Here is a 27,548-nt window from a genome sequence, read left to right as displayed (position 1 = left end):
TTTCTATAGAGGATGCATTTGTTGGTGTTTTTAGTGGAGAGAGAAATACCGAGTATATATCGCGTGTCGGCGCGTGCGGCTTCGTTTCTTTAAATTAAAAAGAAAACGAAAACAATTTACAGAAACGATACACAAGCATACAATAGCATTAAGTAGCAAATTGCCCCCTCAACTTGTACTGAGGTGACCGCTGTATCCTCTCAGCACACGTGTGAGAATAATTTATATATTTAATGAATTTAAAATCATAAAAGTAAAAAATATTATATTTTAATATTATATTCCTCCTGAATATAGATAAAGCTATTTATCTTTTATTAAAATTTATATTTTTTATTAATTATATAAAATCATAAGTAATACAAATTCTAATTTTTCAGTTATCACCGGTAACCATTATTTGCATTATCATCATCACCAGCAACTATTTCTTTCATCGTTGTTATTGCAAGCAGCTATCTCTTTCATCGTTGCAATTGCAAGTAGCCATTGCTCACATCGTTGCTATTATTTTTATTATTGTCATTGTCGTCGTAATAGTATTACTATCAACATTACCATTATTACTAACTATTGCCGCCATTATTAATCAAGACTCAAGTAATACTGCTGAAATGGATGGATGACAATAAAAGCAGGAAAGATCGAGTTTTTAGAAGGCTTGAGTCAATTGAGATATAATAGTTTATGTTTTAATAGATAAATGAAGTAAGAAAAATTAAAAATAAAATAAAATATTATTTTATATTTTAGTATTTTTAATTGCATCTCACCTGCCATAAAATATAATATTTGAGGTAACCAACCATTATTATAATAGTTTTGAATGAAATGACTAAAAAAATTGATTTGGGTAAATTGGGCTTTCCTTACAAGTTGAGGGAGCAAATTAACATTTAAACCAGCATACGAAGGAAAATATTGTAAATGGGTGAGGTGTTGTTATTCATGCAACTAATGCATTTTTTTACGAGTATAAAAACATTTGGAATTTTGGACACAATAAAAAGGAAAATAATAATGCTCTCTTACTCATGGCCCCACATATTTTTACCTTTTCTTTTTTTTATTTAATGTGATATATTTGCTTTTTTTATATTCTAAAAGATTCATATTTTATATTATTCAATATATTTTATTAAATAATACAAATGTTATCTGTGGAAATTATAGTTTTAGAAAAATAATAATAACTAAAAGAATTTAAATTTCCTAATACATTTATAAATTAGAAATGAAGTATCTTCCTCCGTAATCTTCTTGATTGCGTTCAGTTTTGTTTATGTATTTCTTGGGTTTTGGTATATACTTTTCCCAGTCATGAGCTGGTTATGTGGATACCATTTGCCACATGGGGCAAACTTTTCTTTTCCTTTCTTTTCTTGCCCACGTTAGCTTTTATACAGTGCGAGGGGAAAAAAGAAAGAAAGAGAGAGAGATAGCCATGGGCCTGACGGATCCTTTTCAGTTTGTTCTCTTGGAGGTTGAGGCACTGCGGCCTTTACCCTAATCAACTCTCCATTTCAAAGGAAAAAGATTGATCCTTTTGTGCATTCAAACCTCAAAGTAACAAGTTATTTCGTCAATTATGAAATCTTAACTTATTAGGTAATGTCTAATCGGTACTTAAATCGTTTTTACATCAAAAAAATTCTTAAATTGAATCCAGTTGTAATTTTAATTTTATTTATATAGATACAAAAAGAATTAAATATTAATACAGTGGATGTTATTATTTATATTTTTTTAATATTTAGAATAATTTTGCAAAGTGAATGATACAACCAAGATTTATAGGCATTAAGATGCCCGATCAGTAAAATGTCACATATAAGAAACTAATGCGAATAAAAAAGGCAAATTAGACATGACAGGCGATAATAACACGATCAAATTTATGGTGTTTTTTCTCCTATCTTTTCCTTCTCCATTTTCTCTTTTAATTAATTAATCAAGAAGGCAACAAGAAGCCTCCGGAAGATAAAACAATAGAAGGAATGGAGCAAACATATACTATAGGATATGCGATTGCATAGCTCAGCTCATTCCAAACTTAAAAAGTACAGACATAAGAGGAATACTTGTAAATGCAAATTCCAAAGCATAACACAAACAAACGAAAGAAGAAGAAAATGAAATAGAATACTATCACTAATGACTTTATAATTTCATCTTCTATAGTGCAAAGCAAATGAGCAGAGAGAGAAACCAAGAATCACAGCATGTGGGCATATATGCATTGACATTGAACATTTTGGCTACAGTTATGCAGTCCTAAAGAGAAGTAGTGGCAACACCACAATAGCACCCTCTTTCCAGCCATGCCACCTTCTACACTTATAATACTTTTTTTTTTTATTATTATTATTTCCTATACTTTTTAACTTGATTTCCTTCTTATGCAGAAATTTGGGTTTTTTTTTTTATAAAAAAAAAAGAAAGAAAAAACTTTTGTCTGATTGTGCATAGATTTTCTTTAGGAAACCCCACCAAATACATTGAAAAATGAAGGTCATGGGAGATTGAGGTGGTAGTGGTACTGGTTAACCCAACTTTGAAAGGGATGTTTAGAACTTTGGTGATTGGAAGTGGATAGTTCATTATTTAACTTTTTTCAAACTTTTTTGCTTCAGTTTATTTATTTATTTATTTATTTTCTCTCTCTCTCTCTCTTTTGACATCTGAGTTTAGTAATCTTTTTTAATCTAAATATATTAACATTAATTTCTTCTCTTTGATGACTCAGATATTTAAAGAGTTGTTTTTTTTCTTAAAGATAATTTTAGTATTTAAGTTAGTAAAAGAAAGATGCTAATAATTTTCCTTCGGCTTAATTGTATGATATGTAGTCGTTTTTTTCTTTCTTTTCTCTTTTATTTATTAAATTAATAAATTGTGAATGTATGTTAATTGATTTTAAATAATTAAATATCTAATATTAAATTACAAAATAATATATAGATGAAAATAAACTCAGTGTGAGAGTGGGCTCCCTCCTCGGCACACCTAGAACAAGATAAAAAAAGATACAAGTTAGTGGAGCCACTAATCAAAGAAAGAGAATAGACATTGTTGAAAATCTGGGAATGAATCATTGCAAATGGGGGATCACAATGAGTGATGTTTTTTTTGGAGAAATATGTCAACACAAGAACCTCCAAACTATTCATATGAAATACTGTGTGCAGCTACGATATGCATACTAAAAATGTGTTATCGGCTTATGGATACCCACATAAATTTTAAGCATATGCCAAGGCTGTAGATTGAAATATGTTTCGTAATTCATGATTGCAGCTCATAATATTTTAATTATCTACGGATAAAATATTTATAATATATATTGATATATAAAGCCATCCTCATGCATAAAACCCTATTGACATCTATATAAGATATTAAAGAAGAAGAAATAAATTGAGAATATTTAGGAAACAGGTGAGATCATAGAGCAGACAAAGTATTAGTGCCTAGCACTCTCATGGAGACATATTAAAGTAATTGTGTGCATGCCAGAAGCAGACTAAAATGTCACTAGCAATTGGTGGTTGGAATTTGTAGGGTCTATCAATTGCATCAGATCCATATAATAAATTGTTATTCAATGTACAAGTGCTTTTTTAGGGCTCCTTACAGTCATCATGAACAGAGTGGTTTCTTTGGGCACAATTCATTTGGGAAAAAGCTCAAAACTCAGAACAAGGATTTATTAAATATGAAATGGAGGACAGGTCAGTTCCTGTCAATTCAAATATATGTACAAGCAGATACAAATAATATATATATATACAATAAAGTAACAAGATCTGAACTGAATTGAATGGAAAACATTAATTTGAGATTTATGTCCAAGTTACTGATATATATTTCGTTAAGAGTAACTATGGTCAAGTGATCAAATCCGATACATGATTCATGTTGAGGTAATCAATAAGGATATCTGACTGTGAATGCGATGCTTATGAGCTTGAAATGAATTGGGACAAAACCAAGAAAAGACGTACGCCTGCCCACTTGCCAACTTGAAACCTAATTGATATTTGTCATTTTGAGTAAATCGGATATCGGAGGAGGTTAGACCTCTCAATTTCCTGAAACAATCACTGTTACATATGGTTTTACACGACGAAGACGAAAACGACAATGAAGATGATGATGTTTCAGCTTTTTCTATTAAAATTATTTTACCACAAGGGCTAACCCACATGAACAATATTGATGTATACATGAATATGATTATTATCATGTGTAAGAGATAATATAATGATGTAGTAGAATGAAGTCATATATGACATAAATGGATAGCATCTTTATTCCAAAAACAAATCATCGCAAGTAAATAAGTACTTAGAAAGATGATAAGCATGCAAAGGACAGCAGGCAGCATAAAAATGAAAAAGCTTTGGACCAATATGCGTCCACCAATTGTCGGTTCCCTACTAATCAACTTTTTAGAAAAATGTAATACTGTCTATTTAATTTTCCTAACGCAAACTATCAAGAACTTGAGGGGATGATTAAGAGATGCAGAAAGAAACATTCATTCATTCATTCATTTTAATGAATATTCGAGGATGTACTAAAAACTTGAAATCAAAAGCTTAAATTTAACAATAAAAATATAAAAGACAATTGAGTTTGAATTAGTTAGAAGTGAACGAGCAGAGGTTAGCTGGACAACTGGTAATCAATCGTACGGAAGGACAGGGGGCGGAGATTAACATCGAATCAGCGCAGAATCCGGAGAAATATGAACAGGCAGAGACACCAGACACAGAGCCGTAGCGTCAGATTACATATCGTATCCCACGAAATCAGTTTATAGAAACGCAATTTCCCAAATCCCAAAGTACTTTCTCACCTCTCATTGGTCCTGCTTCTTTCCTACAGCTTTAAATTTTGTTTTTGCTTATTAATTATGTTTTTAAAAAAAAAAATTATTATTGTTGTTGTTACTATTATTACATCAATCAATTACGTCGGGTTCCGTGCAACCGCAGCTACCTTCATCAACCTACACCATTGTTTCCCTCCTATTTCTCCAGATTTCCTTCTGCTTTGTTACCCCCCCTCCCTTTTTTTTTTTTTCTTTCTCTTTCTTGATTTTTTCACCTGCCCTGCTGATTCTTTCGACCTTTTCACCTTCGTGTACTTCCTAAAATGACCCCAGCTACCTGCTATTTCCAATTAATGGGACAGACACCGGCAAACATAACTTCAGAACCGGTGATTTCTGTGTCGCCCAAGTAAAATTTGCCCGTCTTTGGGACTTGGAAAGTTGGATTTCCAATCACAGGCCGAATCTTACATGTTGGGCTGAGCGAACGTTCATATCCCCATTGTTTCTAACCCAAACTAATTTTTTTTTTTTTTTTTACATATATTACAAAATTATTTATGGTACAAAATTCACACTGGTTCGTACTAATGCAGAATTCCAAAAGATTTTGTAAAATAATAACAAAATCATTTGGCAAGGCCTGCAAAACCAAATTGACATTAGGCTGGCTAGTCTAAGAAGTGGGGTTGGCTCAAAGCTCAAATCAGAAAACACCAACTCACATCAGTTCTACAGTCGAAGAAAAAAGTCAAACACTATGACCCGAGTAACGGCTAGCAAAATCAAATCACGGACAAATGATATACATGAAACGATTAGCAGAGAGGCATAGACAAGAGAGATATCAGTTATACTTTAAAATCTATGGAATACCACTCTCACGGACTTAACTTGTAAAAAGAATACTATCAACAAACAATCCCGTTTAAACAGGCCTTTGCTCAATTCTCTCTCTGAGACCCAGAAAAAGACGAAAGATTCTGTGCAGACAGACACATCGTAAGCCTCCTCTGTTTCATCAGCCCACAGAAAAATCCTCCCCCGTCGGATGATGACCTCAAGTGATTTCCCGCTAAATTTCTAACTGAATTCCAATCTTTCAACGCCGTTGACGCAGCAGAAGAAGAAGAAGAAGTAGTAGAATCAGCACCATCAGAAGAAAGATCCCCAGATTCTCCACAAGAATTCTCCGCGTTCCCAACCTCTTCCATCGAAACAGATTTCTTTAAATCACGTGGCGGACGCCGCCGCCGCCGCTGTTTCTCTCCCATAAGATCACGATACCCAATAGCTGACGCCCCATTCAATGTCGCGAAATCAGAACCGTCGATCACCATTGCACCGATATTAAGAACCCCTTGGAACCTTCCAGAAGGACGCTGAATCTGGAGAGCAATACAAGACGGAGTTCTCGTTGGTTTGATTGGGGAAGGAAGTGGAATGGTACTGATGAGGAAACGGACGGTTCCGATTAACGGATCACGAAAACAACCAACGGCGTAGATTTCAAAAGAAACACCGGAAGTTTCCCTGGAGAGAATTTCGGGAGTGACTTTGAAGAGGAATTTGTCGTTCCAGGTAGGGTTTTCTCCGCCGACTCGGTCAATTCGGGTTCGGAGCTTGGCGGTGGAGTCGAGCCAAACCACAGCGTAGGTTTGCATCTGCCGGAGACTAGCAGACGGTGGCTTTAAATCTTGGGCTGAGATCAAGTTGATCTCAAGAATCTTTGTTGTTTCCATGTGGGCGTTTTCTGTTTCTTGATTCTTTTTCTTTTCTTTTCTTTTTTAAGAGAAGAAAAAAAAGGTTCTAAGCTATGATCAAGAAACAAGAAGGATGGAGGGACAATTCTGATTAGAACCAAGAAAATGAGACTGACTACGACACATACGAGCCGCTAGCAAACCGGCGTTGGGAGGGAGAGGCCGATGGAGAGGGAGTATAAGTCAAATGACGGCAATAACCTTCGGAGGTGCATTTACAGTTAGGACTAGGATATTGTGCAGTGGTGTGGCGGCGTGATTTTTAGTGTAGTTTTAAGTGGCACGTGATGATACGTGACGCGTCCAACAATAAGGAAACTTTAAACCAGTCGTCTGATTTAATTATGTGAGTAAGCTCAAGCCCAAGCCCAAGCCCTGTCGGTGATAATTTGCTTGGGCACATTATGGGCAGATAATTAATGGAACTTTAAAACTAATTTATTAAACAATTGGGAAAATTACACAAATACGAAAAACGGTGCATATTTTATAAAAATACGATTTCCGAAAAATCATTGCAAAAATGTTACTTTTAAAATTGATGAAATTTTACTTTTAAAATTAACCTTAAAGTCAAAATCAAAAATTATATTAAAAAAATCAAAGAAAAAAATATTAATTTCGAAACTTTAAAATAAAATTATAAATTTCATAAAATTACTTTAACTTTTAATTTTTTTTTTGTTTTGGCCGATTTACAACCAACATGGATGAAATTGATACATTTAGAGGAGTTTTAAAAATGGTTAATTAATCCGAATTATTCTCAAAAGATCAAATCTGAAAAATAAGATAAAATGCAAACCCATAAATAATATTGATTTGTTATAAAAAAATTACAAGTAAACTAGAAATCAATATACTAAAACGACATATCTAACATGATAAAAATAAATAAAAATGTTGATTTATCACATAAATAAATTAAAAAATAACATAATTGAAGGTAAACTATAATATACTAAAAAATAAACAAAATAAATAAATATTTTAAAATAAAAATATTAATTTGTTGTAAAAAAAAAAAACATGATTGAATTTATCTTTCCTTAAAAAAAACAAAAATAATGTAAGTTGTAAACAAAAGTAATGTATAAATAATTAAGTAAATATCTTTCCTTATAAGAATTTAAAATAAATAAAAGTAGTATATAAATAATTAAGAAAATAACTTTTCTTTTAAGAAATGAGAAATTATAAAATAGAAAGGAAATATATGTGTAGTATTAAAACATAAACTCGCACCTTATACTCATATTCATCGCTTTTTTAGAAAAATTCTTCATAATCAAAATATCTATAATATTATCATATTTTTGTAAAAAATAATTAGATTGATAAGAGATTTTTGTGAGCTTGTGTTTTTTAAAGTATAAGTTTTATTGATTTTGCAAAATACTAAAATTTATAATTTTATAAAATTCTTAAAATTAAGCTACACTAAAAAATCAATCAAAATAAGATGTTTAGATAAATTTAAATAATGATAAAATTACGAACAAATTGACATTTATTGTCACATTAGCTTAATAAATATTCAACACAAGCTATAAATAATTCAACTACACAGTACAAGCAGGTTTTAGATTTTAACTTAGAGAGGATAAATTTTTTTAATAGTGTCAGTCTTCAAATTTATAATAATTTTTTAAGAAAGTCATCCATATTTATTAATTAGTTGGTGTGAGAAATATTTTTTAAAAAAAATAAAAGAAAAAATTAGACTCGTATAAAAATTAGATTCTAAAATAAAAATAAAAGTAATTATTTTTAAATTTAAAAAATTCACTAATTATGATTTTATTATATGAGATATAATTGGCACAAAAAGTGGTTTACATCATAAATTGAAGTTAGAGAAAACAAAAAAGCGTATTTTTACATAAGAAGGAGATTTTTGTAAGGTTTGGTGTTTTGTGAGATAAAAATATAATAGTTGGTGCAGAATGAAGTATTTCAGTAAACAACCCAATATTAAACCCGTGGTCTGATTTCTGCGAGTGAGCCGAAGCCCAATCCTTGATAAATTGCTTTGGTACATTAATAGAACTTTAAGAAATCGAGTAATTCAAACATGAGCTTATTCACCTACCTTAGAAGCCTTTGCATGTCAACTGGTTATTCATCCGTGATCCAAACAGATTTCCCATACAGGGGTATCAAGCTACTTATGCATGCCATCACTAGTAATTGGTCGTTAGAATTTTTATGGAACCTATCAATTGCATGTCTATTCAATTTATGCCTCTTATTTTCCCAAGAGCGGATCCAACGTGTTCCTTCCATATGAGATATTGCTAATTACAGCCGAAATAGCTCTTCAGTCTTCATTACTGTGCATCCTCATCCTCCTATATATAATATAAATCAATTAAAACAATTAAAAGAAAAAATACGTGCATTCAAAAAGCAAAAAGCACATAAAAATACCTTAGGAGAATGTGAAATGAAATTTTCTAACTCATCAATTGTGAACTGAAATGGAAATGGTTTCTCATCAACTGTGAAGTGAACCGGGTTGTTGGCAGCAGTGAAGGAAGAGTGAGTGATGGGGGTCGAGGAAGGATACGTGATGGCAGGAGTAGGAATGGAAGTGAATAAAGGTGCAAAGGTAGAAGGAAATGCAGAGGTTTGGTTGATGGGGGTGGAGGAAGGATATGTAATGGGCAGAGTGGAAATGGAGTTCAATTGAGATTCATAGGTAGAAGGGAACACAATACTTTGGTGGATGGCGGTAGACGAAGAATATGTGCGGTCAGGAGGAGTAGGAATGAAGGTGAAGGAAGATGAGGGAATTGCGAAACTTTGGCGTATTATGGAACTGTCCACAGTAGATACAGTTGAGAAGGTCAAAACATGAGGCGATACCAGTGAGTTAGAAGGATTCTGTAATCAACAAACAAAACATTAAAATATGTATCAATTTTTTTCCCTTGTTGATCCGATATGTTGACGCAAAGGACAAAATACCATGCAGCTCAAAAGGAAAATTCAGAGGTCAGTGCTTACGTTCTGTTGCTGTTGAGTGGTTACTATTATTGTTGAAGGGTGGATTTGACATTGAGTTTCAGAACTCTCGAGAATGTAGTAACATGGTTGGGTCTGAGATATGGAAGGATGACTGCTCCTTGGCTCAAGCAGGCCCGATACCTTCCTTTTTGTTGTAGACTTAGAAGTGGTACCGCCATGTGAGGAATTTTGGATTAGTTGTGTTTGGTTCTGATGTAGGGTAGGTCTCTCTTGCTCCATGAGTGTAATGAGACCCTGCCTCTTCCTTTCACAAATAGACAGTGAACTACCTGATGAGCTTTCACCTCTTTCACCATAGGTCCTTAGCCTATCAAGCAATTCAGTGTTTAAAGCAGCTTCTACAATCTGAAGTTTAAAAAATTCAGCTATAGCGTTCATTCCATAAGCTTTCAGGTAGTTGTATATTTCCTCGTCCTTTTCATTCCAACTGAAACCAGAAGGTAAATGAAAGAGGGATTAAAGAGAGAGCCCAAGCAAACAAGATCAATGCACATTGCAATTTAATATTTGATTTTAATTGATATTATAAAATAGTTATAACACTCAATTCTATACTCATATTTGTCAGCCCAACTTAAACAATATCCCCCATATTAATTGGATAGTCGGTCAATAATGTAAAACAGAAGTTGTTCCGCAAAATGAAAATCTGTGAGTGTAAGCCATTAATGGTAAATCAACTTCCTAAAATTATTCGTAATATAGGGATTCACTACATTTCAGTCTAGTAAAAATCACAAGAAACTAGAGATGAAACATATTCATATCTAAAACAGTCAATGTTTCCAATCAAAATCACAAATAAGCTAGAAAGAAGAAAAACAGATTCAGTATGAAATGTTTCTAATCAGAATCCCATATAAGCAAGCATTAACGTTATATACCGTCTTCTATCCATTGGCACTCGCGTGAGAGTTGAAGCAGAATTTGGAGAATAACGATTTTATATTTTTCTTTTCGAACGGGAGAGGGAAATTTGAAAATGTAGTGAGAGTAAGAGAGAGAGACAACGGAGATCTTTGAACTTAAATGACCGCGGTATCCTTGTCTGGAGAGTCGGTGCTTACTCCAAAATTATGTTTGGCTGATGGATTTCAATTTATATTACATTATTTATTTGCTTTGAGGTGTATCAGATTGCAAGTGAAATGGTGTGCAGCCATAAGCTATTACATTGGCTTAAAGATGCTGACTCAGCAGCAATCTAAGGAGGGAATTGCAACCCACGCTGATTCTGCTAAACGAATCTTTCCAACGAAACTGGAAACAAGAACTACATGTTGTTATATGCACTACAAAACTGTTGCCGAGTCAGCAAAATTATATCTAACTACAACCCAATGAGAAGGAGAGGAAAAAAACTTCATTCCATGTCAATGCATGTTGACGTCTTTCTTATATATCTATATGAGAGATGCAACAGAAAAAATGCGTATGTGGCAAATTGCATAGTGACGGCCAATATCAGGCTGTTCATCTGTTGGTTTATTGATCTAGTGAAATTTGTTTTTGGTTCAAACATGATTCTTTCATCACCGCATGCCATGTGTTCTCTAAAAAGAACACTGCGGATAATGAATAGCAAAACCCATATTTTGGACCCTCTACGTCAATTGTGTCTAAAATCATCCTTTTATTATTATTTTTTTATGGAAAAATGCTTAAATTTACGCTTAAAGTATAACCTCAGGTATAGATTGACCCTTCATGTATTTTTTTAGCCAGTTGCATACAATATCTCGCCAAACGAAATTCTTAAGCCCCTCTTTAGAACAACGCTGAAAAATGGAAGATACTTCTCTTAAATACAACTGAGGTGGAAAATGTATTAGACTTTTATCGCTTAAAAAATGCCATAAAAAGCACCTTTTTTTTCAAAAAGAAAAGAAAAGAAAATCTGAAACTCCCCCTTGACTCACTCACTCACTCAGTCCCTCGCTCTCTATCTCATCAGTAATGGAATCCCTAATCCTTCAACTCCACAAAATCTCCGTCGTTAAGTTCGGAAGCTTCAAGCTGAAATCTGGAATCACCTCCCCTATCTACATGGACCTCCGTCTCATAATATCCTACCTTTTCCTCCTTCGCCACATCTCTCAAACCCTAATCTCTTCTGTCTCTTCTTCCTCTTTCGACCTCATCTATGGCGTACCCTACACCGCACTCCCAATCGCCACGTGCGTCTGCATTTCCAACAACATCCTTATGGTTATGTGTCGAAAGGGAGTTAAAGATTATAGAATGGAAAGAGCAATTGAATGTGCATTTAGTAATGGACAAACTTGTTTGATTGTTGAAGATCTTGTTACTAGCAGTACTTCTGTTCTCAAAACTGCAGCTCCTTTCCGCGCTGCTGGGTTAAATGTTACCAATACTGTCATTTTGATTTGATAGAGAACAAGAAAGGAAAGAAAATTTGGAAGTTAATGGGATTAAATTGCATTCCATTATTAAGTTAACATAGATGGTTAAGATTTTGAGAGAGAAAGGTAAGTTAGATAAGGAATCCAAGAGAAGTGTTATGAAGTTATTTTCATATATGGGTCATACTAACCGTTATATATTTTTTGAACTTCAACTCCGTCATCAACATGTCTAAAAAGGGGCTTAAAAACTTCGTTTGGCGAGATATTCTATGCAACTCACTAAAAAAATACATAGAAGGCCAATATATACCTGAGGTTATACTTTATGGGCAAATTTAAGCCTTTTCCCTTTCTTTATTTCTATACGTATTCAGTCCTTATGTTAACAGTTCTTCAAATTTATCTAATATTGGTAGTAAATTATTTCCACATATTCATTTCAGTGTGTTTCTCTCTTTTTAAATCTAGTGCCGTTTTTGTTAATAAAAATATACTTATCCTTATCAACATCCACAGTGGCTAGTAATTATATGTGTACACACATATAACGACACATATAAACACACATCCGTCTGCTAACAAAGGGATTGAGTAGGTATAAAAATAAAAGTACGTGGACCATAAAGATGCAATTGATGTATAGATGCTATATAAAATAAACACAAAAAATAGAGGGACCAAAATATGAGTTTTGTCATAGGAAATTGGTAAAATTTATAATTGAGCCCTTAAACTTTATATTTTTTTTTGTAATTAAGCCGTTGAACTTTGTTTTGGTTTTTAGTAGGTCCTTAAATTCTCAATATTGTTGAAATTAAGTCCTTTCTATAACATCCTATAGGCGCATCGAATTAAATGTTTTTTAAGAGGCATTAACTTTTTTCAGTTTTTTTTATCGAGCTCCTAAACTTTTTGTATTTTGTTAATTGAGCCCTTATACTAAAAAAAAATAAGTGTACTATCGCGCATTGATAGCCCAATCATACGAGTGGCTTCTGATAAGCTTCATTTTCCCTAATGATAAACTTTTTGTTTTTTTTTTTAAAAAAAGAAAACTTCTTTAGATATATCATTTCTACTGGCTTTTTCAATGTCTTTTTGCCCACATATGGGTGAATTGCTTACGATCATTTGGATTTTGAAACACCAAGAGTGAAGATTTATATATGAGCTTGCTAACCTGATGACTTCTTGAAGAGCTACAAGAAGGAGGGTTGCTTTCATCAGTAACTATTGACATATAGGTTAGAGTTTCTTTAATGATGAAAGCTAGATTTATGGTGGTGGTAATATCAAAGGATGAGAATCTTGATTATGAGGCATTAAAGCTCTACTCCTCGTCTTTGGTTATACATCGTGACAATAATTACATACTAGTATTTTGCGTCTTTTATGGCCTGAACAAGGGTGCTTTCATCGCCATTCCATTCCAGCAGCCGATCATAAGATGTAGTAGTCCTTTTGTTGTTGCTCTATGTTAAGGTTGATATTCAGTCAGATCTGATCATGGTCGAGGTTTTAATGTTTTTAACCTATTGTTCTTTTAGAATGACTAAAACATCTGAAAAGCTTTTTCTCTCTCTAAAGATTCTCTCCCTTTTCTCTAGAAAACTAGAGCTTTTTTTTTTAACTTTTCTCTTGCAGCCACCGACGTCTTGCACGGTTGTCAATGGCAGCAACCTTCCTTTCCTTTTATATTTGGTAGTTTTTCTATTTCTATCATGTTTCTTGTTTTGATCTAGCCATTATGGCTCTTTTGTAGGAGTTTCTTTGATTTATCCCCTCTTACATCTCTCTTAGTAGAGAAAGTCTAGATTTTTTCTAGATTTATTAGTTCATATGGTGGCTCTAAAGATTAACATCTTCTTCTATATGTTATGAAGATGAAATCATTAAAGATGAACAACGACCTAGAAGATGTTGTGTATAATGGATGGAGAGCCCAAAACTAGTGGGGGCAGTAGCGACGGTGACTGTTTACGATGGTGGCGATGACGGCTGCTGCAAAGTCATCTATAAATAAAAATTTGATATTATTAGATGAGAAATATTATGGTTTCTTGTCTAGATGGACTTTGTAATCTTTTGGGTTTGTATAATTTTTAGTCTTTTAGTTTTATATGTTGTTCATTTTAGGTTAGTTTATGATTGAGTGACCCATTAGTTGGTCTGTAAAACCCATTTGAAATTTCTTCTTTATGAGTTGGTTTGATAATAGTGAAAACAAACCCTCACCTTTTGATGTAATTTTGGCTTTTTAGCCTCTTTGGAATCTAAAATGTCATGTCATAACCCTAGCAACTGTAGGAGGAATCCTGAAAATGGTGAGTGGTTTGCTGGGGAGAAAGGCCAAGCTTGTGCTTCTAGAAGACCTTTCTGGTAGGATTTGCAGCTGTGTCATTTTACATATTGTCGTTCTCTTTGTATTTTGTCTTTTGCTAGAAGTTTGTTATTTCTTTTCTTGTCTTTTAGTCCATTATAAGCTGTCAACGATTCCACCATTCTAGAATGTTTCTAGACGGTGATTAGATCTATAAAATGGTGTACTGTACTTCAATTTACAAAATGGCATCCCTGCAAACATACAATTTTATATTTTTTATTAATATAATAATATAAAAATTATTTATTAATTTATTTTAATATTATATAAATTAATACTATTATATTAATTGATATGACTATTATTTAGAATTAAATATTTATCATATAATTAAAAATTAATCTATTATTAAATATAATATTTAAAATATAATTTTAAGTTTTATTTTTTAGAATTAGAATTATTATCTAATTAGAAAACTAATTTATTAATTAATATAATAAAATATAATTAATATGTTATTTCTTAAGATGGAATTAATATCATTATCCGATTATAAAACTAATATTAGTTAATGTAATATTATAATTTAATATTAGAATATGATTCACATAACATGTTTTAGGATATAATTATTATTATTATTTGATTATAAAACTATTTATTAATGAATGTAATATTAAAATATAATTAATATATTATTAGTTAGAATTAGAGTCAGTGTTTAATTAGGAATACAACTTACGAATTAATAAATTAATAGAAAAATTATAAAACTACACATAAATTTGAATCTTATGTGTGAAAAGTAAGTATACATGTCAAAATAAAAATCTTTTGACGTCAAAAATTAAGCATATATATAAAAGAAATTTAGATCTCAAAAATTAATATATACTAGTCGTTTAGCCGTGTGTTGCACGACTGTTATTATTATTTCAACTATAAAATCAATTTATAGATACAAATTTAATAGAGTTTTCAATTTTTAAATTTAATTTATAAAATATAATTTAAAATATTAATTTCTAGAATTATAATTATTATATAATTATAAAACTAATTTATTAATTAATATAATATTAAAATATAATTAATATGTTATTTTTTAGGATAGAATTAGTAATATTATTTGATTAGAAAACTATTTATTAGTTAATATAATATCAAAATATAATTAATATATATTATTTTCTTAGAATTAGAGTCATTATTTAATTAAAAATATAATATATGATTTAATAAATTAGCAAAAAACTACAAAATTATATATAAGCTCGAATCCCACATGTCAAAAATAAATACAAATGTTAAAAGAAAAATTTTATGTGTCAAAAATTAAACATACATATTAAAATAATCATAGATGTCAAAAACTAATATATATATAAATAAATTTAAATTAATAAATAATAAATACATTTATTTAATCAGTTATTACTATTTATAAAATAACTCAAAAAGTTTTAAAAAATCCAATTTATATGTAATAATATATCGAATATAAAAAACTAAAACTTCAAATACCAATTCGGCAAGAAGTATTGAACCAACTCTATTTACCACAATAATAAAAATATACCATATTTTCAGTCTGTGTAGTAAATTACAAAGACTAATATAATTACCATGACATCTTTTTCTTGATTTGGTTATAAATGGTTTCATTATAACTGAACCAGATGCAAATTTAGGACAATGTCAAAATTCATAAATTCTAACAAATCAATTATTTCTATAATTCTTCATTTCTATTTCTTTTTCAAATTAGAAATTATTGTTTTTAATGAATAGCAATCGTTACATTATTTTATATTTTAAAATCATTTCTCTCGACTGTTCGAATTCAAATAGTAAAATCTTTAAGATGTATTAATTTTACTATTTATAAATTTAAGTTCTTTCATTTGAGAATCTCCCAAAACAATTGGGCCTAAGTTAGCATCTAATTTAGTGGGTTTGGACGAAAACTAGTACCCGACCCGAGATTCAAGTGGTTGAATTAAATCTCTCCTCCGAGGCCCCTCTATAAAAACTCCAAATCACGTTAACAAGTCAGAAAACCTGGAGCCTTACTCTCCGTGCCATTTGCTGCTCGCTCTCTCGATTTCCGTCCTTGCGTAGATGACTCCACAGTTAGAAATCATGTGAAATCTCTGTTTCTCTCTCACGTCCCCTTACTCTCTCATTTCTCATTGATCCATATCCTTTTTAAAATTGATTTTATTAGATATGGGTATTATTTGATTTCGTCTTCTTTCTCTCAATATTTATGTGTCCCGTTTGATTTGGGTACGAGTGATTATGTTTGAATTGGTGACTCACCAATTGTTTTCTTCATCTCATCTTACTTTACGTTTAGAATATAAATTATTCATTTTGTTTTGATTGTAAATTTCAATTATTATTTTTTTTGGGTGAATATATATATTTATATGTATTATTTGAATCTGCATCGGATCAGAATCTAAATCTTACAGCCATTGCTTGGTTAATTATATTTTGGATCCTGATATTCTATTTCTTGTTTTCTTTTAAGAAATTCTCTGATAGAGGCACGCTTGCCCTCCTTGATCTCTTGACAGATGCAGAAAGCCAAAACTCAGAGAAATTGACTTCCTTTGAAAGAAATTAATATATGCTGCTCCCTAATTTAATAGTACCTCTCATCTTTATTTTCTGCACTTGATTGTTTTTGGTTTGGCCCCATTAACACTGAGTCTCAATAATTTATGAACAGATGGACTGATTATGACAATGATGTATACGATTATCTCAAGTTCCGGGGACTGGATGAGGCTGCCGAGGAACTGAAAAAGCGGATTAATGAAACCCCTTTGCACAAAAAGTTAGAGATGTTTGGTGCGCAGAGTCTAGATGAATTAAAACGTATTCAGATGCCTGCTCACAAAAGGTTGCGGGGAGAATTAGACTTGCTGCTGGGTGTTCGGCCTGCCCCTATTTCTGATCGGGTAGCTAGCCCTCAAATTGAGTCTACTCCAATCACCGACCCATCATCTCAAGCTGCTCCAATTATGGAATCTGTCGAACCGAGCTTAGTGTTAATATAGTACTATATTTATAGATAAGTCTTTAGAGTCTGGACTAAATTTGGAGCCTATTTATGAACTTTTTCCCATATAAAACGGGAATCTTTATTTTTTAATATCTAAAAGTTACTAATTATAATTGTCCCTTCCAATTTGATTTTAAGAATTTGGTTTTCCCGAACCAACAATTTCAACGAAATCTTTCATTATTATAGGGTACAATTAATGTGAACAGACATGAAACAATTTATGAAATGCACACATCTGACTTCCATTTTGTTTTATCCCCTGCAAAACTGGTATATTTTTATTTTTCTTTTACTTTTACCTATAAATTCTCCAACTCTATATAATAGAGAATAGACGGTGGATCCATGCATCAAAGCCTGTGAAACATACAAGCTTCACGGTCTCAGGAAGCATTTACTGACATGGTCTAGGGTCTGCCAGACATTTTATAATACAAATTGTTTGTCAAAACGTAGAATACATTTTCAGAAAGAAATAAAAGTTTGCCAAAGAAAGTTAAATAAAAACGAAAAGATGACCTAAAAGAAATGACAAAAAAGAAACAGGAAATAATGCTATACTTTCCTCGCTGATGCCTCCAAGATCAAGACACTATCCAAGCATTTTTATGAACCGGTCAATCTGTTATGCAATCGCAAAAAGGCTCCAAATTCACCAAGAGCATCACGACAGTGTAAGAAATGGTAGATGAGCGGGTGACAATAATCAACATATCATCATCAGAGAGCAAAGGTGTCAGGAACTTGACTCATATAGCAGTATTGCTTAGAAATCTTAGAATAGAAGAAAAAGGGCAGAAAGGAGAAGAATAAGGAATAGAATATAAAGAATTCAGAGAAAAAGTTGGAATTTGTATTCATTCATTGCATAAAAGAAAATGATATTTCTGTTAGAATATAAATAGCCAATGATGGGCTCGTTTCTTTATGATCCAGCTATTATACAGAATAGCTAAAAGACAAACTACTAAATAACAAGATAGAAAGAAAAATAAATGCGAGGACAATTTATAATACTGCCAACAGTCTTGTGATCGTTGCTCATATGCGCACATCATGCTTCTGTGCTTCCTTCACTCATCATCATCATCTGCTGATTCCCTTCATTTCCATTCAGTCATTACTTCTCTTATCATTGGGCCTCTTTCCACCACTTCTTTTATCTTTCCTTGGGCTGTCCACCCTTTCTTATTAACTGTGAGCCTTCTTCCATCGAATGCAGGCTTTCCAAGTTCTTCAGGCCTTCTTGTTTACTAACCAAGTTCCTGATAAGAACTACTGGCTACATGCTCTCACCTAGGGATCATAAGTGTAACCACCAATTAGTACTTGTACCCTTTTAGTGACCACTACCATGTGATCATTCATTAACTGTGATTGAACCAAATACATATTTCACTCAACCGACAGGCCGAATCAGCTTGATTTTGGATATATTTCTGCAACTGGTCACATGCTCCATGTCTTGTTGCATCTCTAATATAAATACACACAGAAAAACGAAGACATGCATGAACACGAAATGCAGATTTAGCTAATATACGGTAGACTGAAAAGAAAAAAGCCAATAGCACTGACTCGAACAAGATTTGGCAGCAGAGAGTCCAAGTCATCAAATCAAGATGTGGGAATATATTTAGTGGAGTAAACAAATAAAAATCAGCATATACAAATTTAAAGCACCATATGCTGATGGTTGAGGTGCATTGCTAGAATCACATCATCAAAGCCAGAGGCAAGCAATCTATGAAAGATGATCTTTTATTATTGTAAAAAAAAAAAAAGCATTCATATTGCGTTAATATGACCGGTACAGATGCTTGAAACCATGCCAAATGAACACCAAGAAGACAGCTGATTGTAGTTAGCATGCAAACATTGCCAACACCAGCGGGTCTACACATTAACAGTAAACAAAAGAACCATATATGCTTACATTACATAGACACACTAACAACTCCCTCTCTTTCGAGACTTGCTAGACGATGTTGCACAAGATAGTGATGATGTTGCTCTCTTACGCCTTCCTGTCATCATTTTCTTCCTCGACAGCTTTTTCTCTAAATCTTGCACTCTCCCAGTCAGGTTGTTTATAACATCCAATTGTTTTTTCCCTTCCTCGGTTAATTTCTCCACCATCTTCCTCATCTTCTTATTTTCTTCAATCAGCTTTTCATGATCTTCATTCTCATGCTCCTCTATAGGTAGCTGGTTGTTAGCAAGGGACACAGGTAAGACCTCTTTCTTCTTTTCATCATGCTCGGTAAGCAATGGACAGATTTGCTCCCCGGCTCCAGATTGCGCCTCATAATTCTCCACCACATTAGACTGATTTACCACTTTGCGGGAGTTGCTGGCTATCCCTAGGTCCTGATGAATTAGTTCTTCTTCTGCGCCTTCTCCTGTTGGCTGGCCTGCATTATCCTGCTCCCCTCCAATCCGCAGTTCTTTAGCTTGACACAGATTCTCTGCAGTTGTTGCCTCTGAAGCGCTGCTGGTGTCTATGTCAATAATCCCCTGACTAACTCCTTTTTGTACTTCCTCATCACTTTCTTTCTGCAATATATAGGAAACTGTCTGCCTTTCCTCGTGCTGAGATCCATTAACCAGCTCATTCTTATTGTTGATTTCCAATGCTTGTGCTTGTGCCACATCTCCTTCAGGAATTGTATTTCCAAGAAAAACATTATCATCTTCTCTTTCAACTTTGACCCAATTCATTAGTTCGAGAATAGAGAGATCTTCATCAAACCCTTCCATATGCTGCTGGTCTGACTCGCCCTGAACTGGAAGTTCCTTTTCTGGTGAAGATGCATTAGATTGAGAAGGCTCTTCATTAAGCAATTCTACAACCTGCTGTATTAATAAAGATTCATCATTTTTCACTTGACCTTCATTATCAACTCCCACTGGTTGTTCCTCTGATGCATCAATGATTGCTTCATGTCTGGCATCGCCACCAGGTAAGATTTCATTCTTTTGTATTTCATCATGATCTTGTTTCTCAGGTTCGTCATCATCAATTACTCCTACAGATAATTCTTTCAGTAGATCTGTTTCTGCAAATACTTTGGCATTTTTTGATTCATTAACAACTGCAGCAGGTGAAGTCAAATTACTGAATATATTCGGTTGCACCTCTTCAATTTGTTGGGATTCTATTATACATGTTCCGTTATGTTCCTCTTCAGCAGAAGGAGCTGGCTTCTTGTCAGTCGTCCCTCGTTGCAATTCTTCCAGTTTGCCGACTGTAGGAGTATAATCTAGATGCACTGATCCAGTTGCTTCAGGTGGTTCATATTGTCCCTCAATTTCTGATTCCTTCAGCTCCTCATTGACGATAAGGAAAGGCTTCGAAGTTTCCTTGGTTTTTATGCCGGACACAGCATTTGTCATATCATCGTTTGGATGTTCTCTCGCAGCCCTACTTTGCTCTTCTTCAGCACCCGCTAAACATCTCGGATCACAGGAAGGATCACCTGAAGATTTGGTTTCGGCAAGTAAATCAAGCTTCTCCTGCAGTGTCACAAGTTCTCTTGCCAATGATTTTCTAACATCTCTGAGACTTGGGTGCAAACCCTGGTGAAATATATAAAAAATAAAAAAGTAAGAGCTGAGATTGAAATTAAAAAACAATATTAGAAAAGAATAGCTATGCAGCAGTCCGACAACCCAAAACTGAAGTGTTGTGTCCAGAGCACAATAAAAATACATCATTACCCAAACCAGAATTCTGCATGCATTATAACACTTCTCCTATTTCCAGAAAATTCTTTTAGAGAGTCTAACATTTACATATATACGAGGATGTCTGGGACTCTGGCAATGGTTTGGGATGCACCGTATATGTGCAATTTGCCTACATGTCTGGACCTTGATGTTTCAACTAGATATCCTTAGAGGAGTCAGTTGCACTTGTACCTGAATTGTATCCAATTTTAGGAGAAGGCTCATTATTGTTTCTCCAATAAGCGCCTTTTGCTTCTCATTCTCGAAATTAGGGGAGGACTCTAAACCACAAATCTTATTCCTAGCCTCAGCTACCTGCTCCTGGACTTGAGCAATTTGCTTCAATTTCTTCAGTGACTGCCATTTCCTCACTTCAAACCCACGATAAGCAGACTGAATACGCAAAGCTGCTTCATCATGTGATAGAACCTTTTTCACTGCTTTAGATTCTCCATCATAGAATCCGTCTCTGCTAGTTGGTTCCTTTTCTTCGTTTGCTTGCTTATCTGTCAGCTCGTCCACATCTCTAAAATCTTCATCTTCTTTAATTATGGATACGACATCATTGTTAATAGTCTGGCTGCTAGACACTTGCTCCCTAGAATCAGAAATGGGAATTGGGATTTGAGAACCACTCCTTTGTTCTTCATCCTTGTTTCCGCTCCTTCCCACAACTTCTACTCTGTTTTTCTTTGCTTCTTCTTCCTTGCTACTGCTTAAAGTGCTGTCCTGAACCTGTGATTCTGCTTTCAAGTTTGATGAAACTGAGGCCTCTGAGGTATCTTGTGTCTTCCCTTTAAACCCTGGAGGACTAGGAGACCTTGAGCTCATGTTACCTTTCCTTTTATTAGGCAACGGATCAACTCTGAGACAAACTGGAGGCAGCTTTGATGACTTTAATGGGGTTGAGGATTCTCTTTTTGTACTGGTTCCAGAAGCTTTACTTGTCTCATTATCTTCTGCATTTTTCAAAGAAGCAACTTCCTCTCTCCTCTCGGCGCATTCAGAGTTATTCTCCTTTGGTGCCTTCATTTGCTTCACAGGAATGCTTCTCTGCTTAGAACTCTTTTCCTTCAGCTCTGGATCAATCTGGCCAACAGAATTCACATGGACCATCTGAGGTTTGTTGATGTCATTACTGGGTAGCTTTATTTCCTGACGCTCTTCCTTCTCTGTCTCAGCCTTGTTATTATAAGGAGGCATCCAGATTACAGGGCATGGAATTTGTCTCACTTTGTCCTCATTTTGCTGATCCTGCATTCTCCTCCCATCATTATCTTGCATCAGAGATTGAAGCCTTTTCATGTCAATTGGAAATGGAAATTGTCTCATTTTGTCCTCATATTGTTGGTCCTGCATCCTCCTGCCATCACTGGTTTGCATCAAAGACTGAAGGTTTTTCATGTCAAGTGGAAACCAGCCTTTCCAATCTCTAGGTTCCTGTTCTTGTGGCTTTACGTTGTTAGGAAGCTTCACATCTTGTGATGGCTCCTCCCTATTAGCTGCATCTGATTCCAAAGGCTTTCTATCCTCTGTATTCCTCAGATACTCATTTGGGATCCAAAAAACTGGATATGCATAATTCTTAAATTTAGTTGGGTCCAACGAGTCATCCATCTTTTTCTCAACATTGGGGAGCTCTTCAACCTTCACACTTCTACCATTTGTCTGGTTATGCGAGTGATTGGGACACCCACAGCAATGGAAATCATTGTCTTTAGGTTTGTCATAGTCGTACCTAGGTAGTTCCCTCAAATAATGCGGAGGGGGGACATAATGGGTGGGGAAGGCATTAGGAAAAGAAGGGTGATACCCATAACAATGCAACTGGGGTGGACAAGGCGCATAGCTATAAAAACCATGTAGATTACCATGGTTGCAGCAGGCGTAAATTGGAGCAGAGTAACCACCAAAATTGTTTGAATAAAGCCACGGCTGACTGATGGCAACAGGTTTGGAAGGATCAGCCATCATGAGAGGTGGAATAGCCTCAAAATTTGGTTGATAATGCTGAGCGGAGGGTATTTGATTACCATGAAGGGGGTTTGAATCCATGTATCTAGAAACAGGCATCATTTTCAGCAACTTTGACTATAGACGTCAATCCTCGGGAGTTCTTTATAAAATCTGTTGTTATGTTCAGCCTCGGACAACCTCCGGAGGTTGAGGTACTACACAGCTGCAGAACAATTATACTCGAATTTAAATACTTGCCAGCCATCTACAAAGACAATGAAGGACAACTATTTGCCAAAAAGTAAAGCACATGAAAAGGTAGACAATTAGATGTAAACCATCAGAACTTGAATATCAACCTCACGCCTGCTTGGAAAAAAAAGAAATCAAGTCGAATATTCAATAGATGGGTAATTCCAAACACAATCTTCATCCTCCAGACCTTTCTTGATTCATATCGAAATTGAAAGCATTGTAATTTAGGCTTGTATTTAGAGATTCCTTCCAAAAATTGCTTTCTAATTACAGCATATCGTTCGAATTTAATGAATGATAGATTAAATTTTGAAGTACATTCTCACAATGTAACCAAAAACTACAATAAGAATAAGAATAATAAGTATGTTCTGAGAGGCTTTTTAGCGCATAAAAAAGAACAACATACAGACGCTAATGATAACAGCAAAACATACAAAATTCCCACTGCCTAATAACTCGGCAACCAACAGAGCAAATGATAAACACAAGGTAATAACACAAACGGAAACGAAGAATAAAAGAAGCCACTTACAGTTTTAAGAAATGAAGCGAAACAAAAACTAAAAGAAGAAATGCAGCCAAAACGGTTCCACAATCCAATTGACTCAGTTATCGGCGCCAAACAGTCCACAAATCCAATGAAAAAGTAGCTCAAGTTCTCTCCTGTTGTTCTCTTATACAATCAATGCTTTCTTTGTCAAAAGATATTTATGATATGAAAAGAAGGCTCAGATGTATGAAGCTTTTATACATTGAGCAACAAATACATTTCAAACTGCTAAAAAAATATCCTTTCTTCTTCTCAGTTCGAGATGTTTCGCGCCTCTCCCAAACATAACGGTGAATTATCTGGATTTTTCTTGCCACGTAGGAGGCGTAGTTTAGTCGCCACGTATGGGTCTCATATTTAAGATAAGCTTCACTACAGGCGTTTACATTGTAATGTTTTGCAACTGGACAGTTCTCACCATTATTTGCCTATCATTGGCTAGTTCTGCTTCTACGTGTGAGCTTCTGCAACTCTCATCTAATTTAATTTTGCCCAAAGGTCCAATCCATTAGGAAAAATTGGTTGGTGGGCTAGAGCCTGTATCTGTTATAAACCTGCTTCAAGTTTGATGGTTTGTCACTGCCCACTAGCCTGTAACTCAACTAGTTAAGCACTTAATTAAAGTTGTATCAATATATGACTTAGTGATTCTTAAAGCTAATATTGAGCCTTGTTAAATAAAATCCAAGTAAAAACATTTCAGTTCGTTTAAACTTGTGTGCAACTTGATTACAATTACTAAAACATGTTATTTTTTAATATTAAATTAAAATAATAAAATAAAATTTTATTAATTTAATTTATATATTATCTAAAGTTTTAAGTATCACAAGAATTTTATTCATAATTTACTTTTATAGAGAAAAAATATTATTGATTTATTTTTACTAATAAGAATTAGACTTAGTTAAGGTTGTAAATATTTAGAAGAGAAACATAAAATATTAGGTTCGAATTTTAATAAAAGAATAAAACATGAATATACTAAAACTTAGCTGGGCTAGATTCACTTTAGAGGTGTATTTGGCACATTTGATTAACACCGTGAATTTCATGTCAAGCTAATTGCAATACATGGGATATAAATTAGTTGCAGCCCCCCAATAAACCGAAAGTTCTATCTATCATATAATGATGAAGTAAATAATAACCTAACCATGTCCTTTTAATTCTCCAATTCAAACCTATAAATATCACTGCCAGTGTTCCCAGATTTCTATCAAGTCTCTTTAACAACAATGGCAGCTAAACTCTATTCACAAACTCGGATGCAGGAGGCATCGCCGTCTACTGGGGCCAAGACGAGAAGGAGGGCAGTCTCACTGAAACATGCGCCACAGGCAAATACAAATATGTCAACATAGCATTCCTTCCTATTTTTGGCAATGGCCAGAATCTCAAATCAACTTAGCAGGTCACTGCGACCCAGCCACAAATGCCTCCCAAAAACTCTCAAAGGGCATTCGAAATTGCCAAAACCAGGGCGTTAAGGTTATGCTTTCTATTGGAGGTGGCCAGGGCAACTATTCCTTATCATCTAATGCTGATGCTAGAAATGTTGCCGAATACTTGGGGAAATCGAATTCCAGACCATTAGGAGGTGCTGTATTGGACGGAATAGACTTTGACATAGAGAATGGCGATGGACGATACTACCCTGCACTCGTTAGGAGATTATCTGAGCTTAGAGTGTACCTGACTGCAGCGCCACAATGTCCATTTCCTGACCGATATCTCAATGATGCACTTTCCACAAGCTTTTCGCCTATGTTTGGATCCAGTTTTACAACAATGCTCAGTTCTAGCAAACCCGACAACTTTAAGAATTCTTGGAACAAATGGACATCTTCTGTTTCTGCTAGCAAGTTTTTTGTTGGCCTTCCAGCCTCTCGTGCTGCTGCTGGCGATGGTTATGTGACTACGAATGACCTCAAAACACAAGTCTTGCCTTTTGTCAAGAGTTCCTCTAAATATGGAGGTGTCATGATCTCGGACAAGTACAATGACGATCGAACTGGATATAGTTCCAAGATTAAGGATAGCGTTTGAATCTATTTTAAGAAGGAATTCAATGTAACAACTAGTTCTATTAACATTAGTAGAACCTTAATAAATAAAAGGGTTTTTATAAGCTTGTATATCTGATTATCCGACGGCAATAGTGTTGAAGGGAGAAGAAGAAAGACAAAAGTTAAGGTCTAAGACGTTGCACAAGCTAGGTTGCTTGTGCAGGCTTCTCATCACTGACCTGGGATAAAAGGAGCAACCTTTCCTACAAAGTAAGAAATGTCACTTCTACCTTTACCCTATACAGAAATAACCATTGTAACTACCGTTAGAATAAGGAATTCAGAATGTATATATAACCATCAACATAATATAAAGAACTCAGAATTCAATATACTGTAAATACACACAATTGTTCTTCTTACATATATTTTTTATTATTCTTTTTCACATGGTATCAAAGCAGATTTAACCTGTGCTCATCATCTACCAAATTCTTTTCTTACCCAGCCATGTCTCAAAATAAAAAATTAACCAACATCACACTTAAAGGAAATTCCAATTATTTCAAATGGTAAAAAACAGTGTATATTGGCCTCAGCGGCAGAAGAAAGTTGGGGTTTATCATTGGGACAAAGCAAAAGCCAAAACTAGAAAGGCGAGAGTTTCCAACAGAGGAAGAGATTGAAAGAATGAAGGAGTGGTAAACGACTGATCATTTGGTCATGTTGATGCTAACCAACACCATGGAAACACATATTTCCCATCTCTGCATTCTAATGGAATCGTCAAAATCAATTTGGGAAAAAATGAAGAGCCTATACGACCATCAATATAATTTTGCCCATATATTCAGACTCAAGCAAGAGTTATCACAAATCACACAGGGAACAACAAGTTCCTCACAATACGCAACAGAAGTACTCATAAGGTGGGAAAAGTTGCAGAAGTACCTTTCGCCATCAAATAACCCAGACAAGATACAGAGAAGAGTGAAACATGATCTGGTATACACTTACCTTAGAGGACTGGACTCAAGCTATGAAAGCTTGAGATCGCAGATCCTCCTCGCGTCTGAACTTTCAAAAATCGACGCGGTAATCGCGAGTATTCAGCGCGAGAAAACGTGGAGAAACATCACGAACTCCACCCCGGACCTCACAGACAACCAGGCCTACAACTTTCGTCGAGACCCAGCCCATTAGTAGGGAGGATCGAGCGCCATCGCGCACTGTAACCACTGCCAAAAGCAGGGTCACTCCCACGATGGTTGTTGGCACCTCTACCCGCATCTGCAGCCATCTCAGGGATGGGAAGGCTCTAGAGGTGTGAAAAGAGGGGGGAGATGAGAGAGAAGGGGGTGGCGGCAGAAGAGAAAACCCTAGAGATGGGTTACATGTTGAGAGTAGTGGGGGAGAATATGACGGGGTAGGGTTGAGAGAAGGAGGGTCAGGTGTATATACCGGGTCAGGATATTATAAGCAAACTTGACCCGACTCCGAGTGTCACACAACGACCCGACCCGAGTATTCGACCCGGCAGCATTATATTGACCTAACCCTGATTGGTATAATCCTGACTCGGCCCACTCCACTGAGCCCGACCCAACTCTACCTCAGGCCCACTCTACTGGGTCCGGCCTAGCTCCTC

General features: G+C 34.5%; 3 protein-coding genes and 1 pseudogene across 3 annotated transcripts; 2 read left to right on the top strand and 2 right to left on the bottom strand.

Moving 5' to 3' along the window:
- Window positions 1-5,588: 5,588 nt before the first annotated feature.
- LOC8286712 lies at window positions 5,589-6,867 on the bottom strand. Its single transcript, XM_002511900.4, has one exon. It carries the CDS (start codon window positions 6,577-6,579, stop codon window positions 5,782-5,784), a length of 798 nt encoding a protein of 265 aa, XP_002511946.2. The 5' UTR covers window positions 6,580-6,867; the 3' UTR covers window positions 5,589-5,781.
- Window positions 6,868-16,314: 9,447 nt separating this feature from the next.
- Window positions 16,315-17,518, top strand: LOC8286709. Its single transcript, XM_002511897.3, has 2 exons — window positions 16,315-16,466; window positions 17,060-17,518. Exons 1-2 carry the CDS (start codon window positions 16,444-16,446, stop codon window positions 17,388-17,390), a joined length of 354 nt encoding a protein of 117 aa, XP_002511943.2. The 5' UTR covers window positions 16,315-16,443; the 3' UTR covers window positions 17,391-17,518.
- Window positions 17,519-19,143: 1,625 nt separating this feature from the next.
- Window positions 19,144-24,144, bottom strand: LOC8286708 (BAG family molecular chaperone regulator 6). Its single transcript, XM_002511896.4, has 3 exons — window positions 23,874-24,144; window positions 21,320-23,306; window positions 19,144-20,977 (listed from the first exon to the last, which is right to left on the bottom strand). Exons 2-3 carry the CDS (start codon window positions 23,201-23,203, stop codon window positions 19,349-19,351), a joined length of 3,513 nt encoding a protein of 1,170 aa, XP_002511942.1. The 5' UTR covers window positions 23,204-23,306; window positions 23,874-24,144; the 3' UTR covers window positions 19,144-19,348.
- Window positions 24,145-25,146: 1,002 nt separating this feature from the next.
- On the top strand, window positions 25,147-25,940 carry LOC8286707 (annotated as a pseudogene).
- The last annotated feature ends 1,608 nt before the right edge of the window (window positions 25,941-27,548 follow it).

This window comes from Ricinus communis, chromosome 1 (assembly GCF_019578655.1).
Source record: "Ricinus communis isolate WT05 ecotype wild-type chromosome 1, ASM1957865v1, whole genome shotgun sequence".
Classification (NCBI taxonomy): domain Eukaryota; kingdom Viridiplantae; phylum Streptophyta; class Magnoliopsida; order Malpighiales; family Euphorbiaceae; genus Ricinus; species Ricinus communis.
Note: the sequence above shows the minus strand (reverse complement) of the source record. Positions and strands in the feature narration are given on the sequence as shown.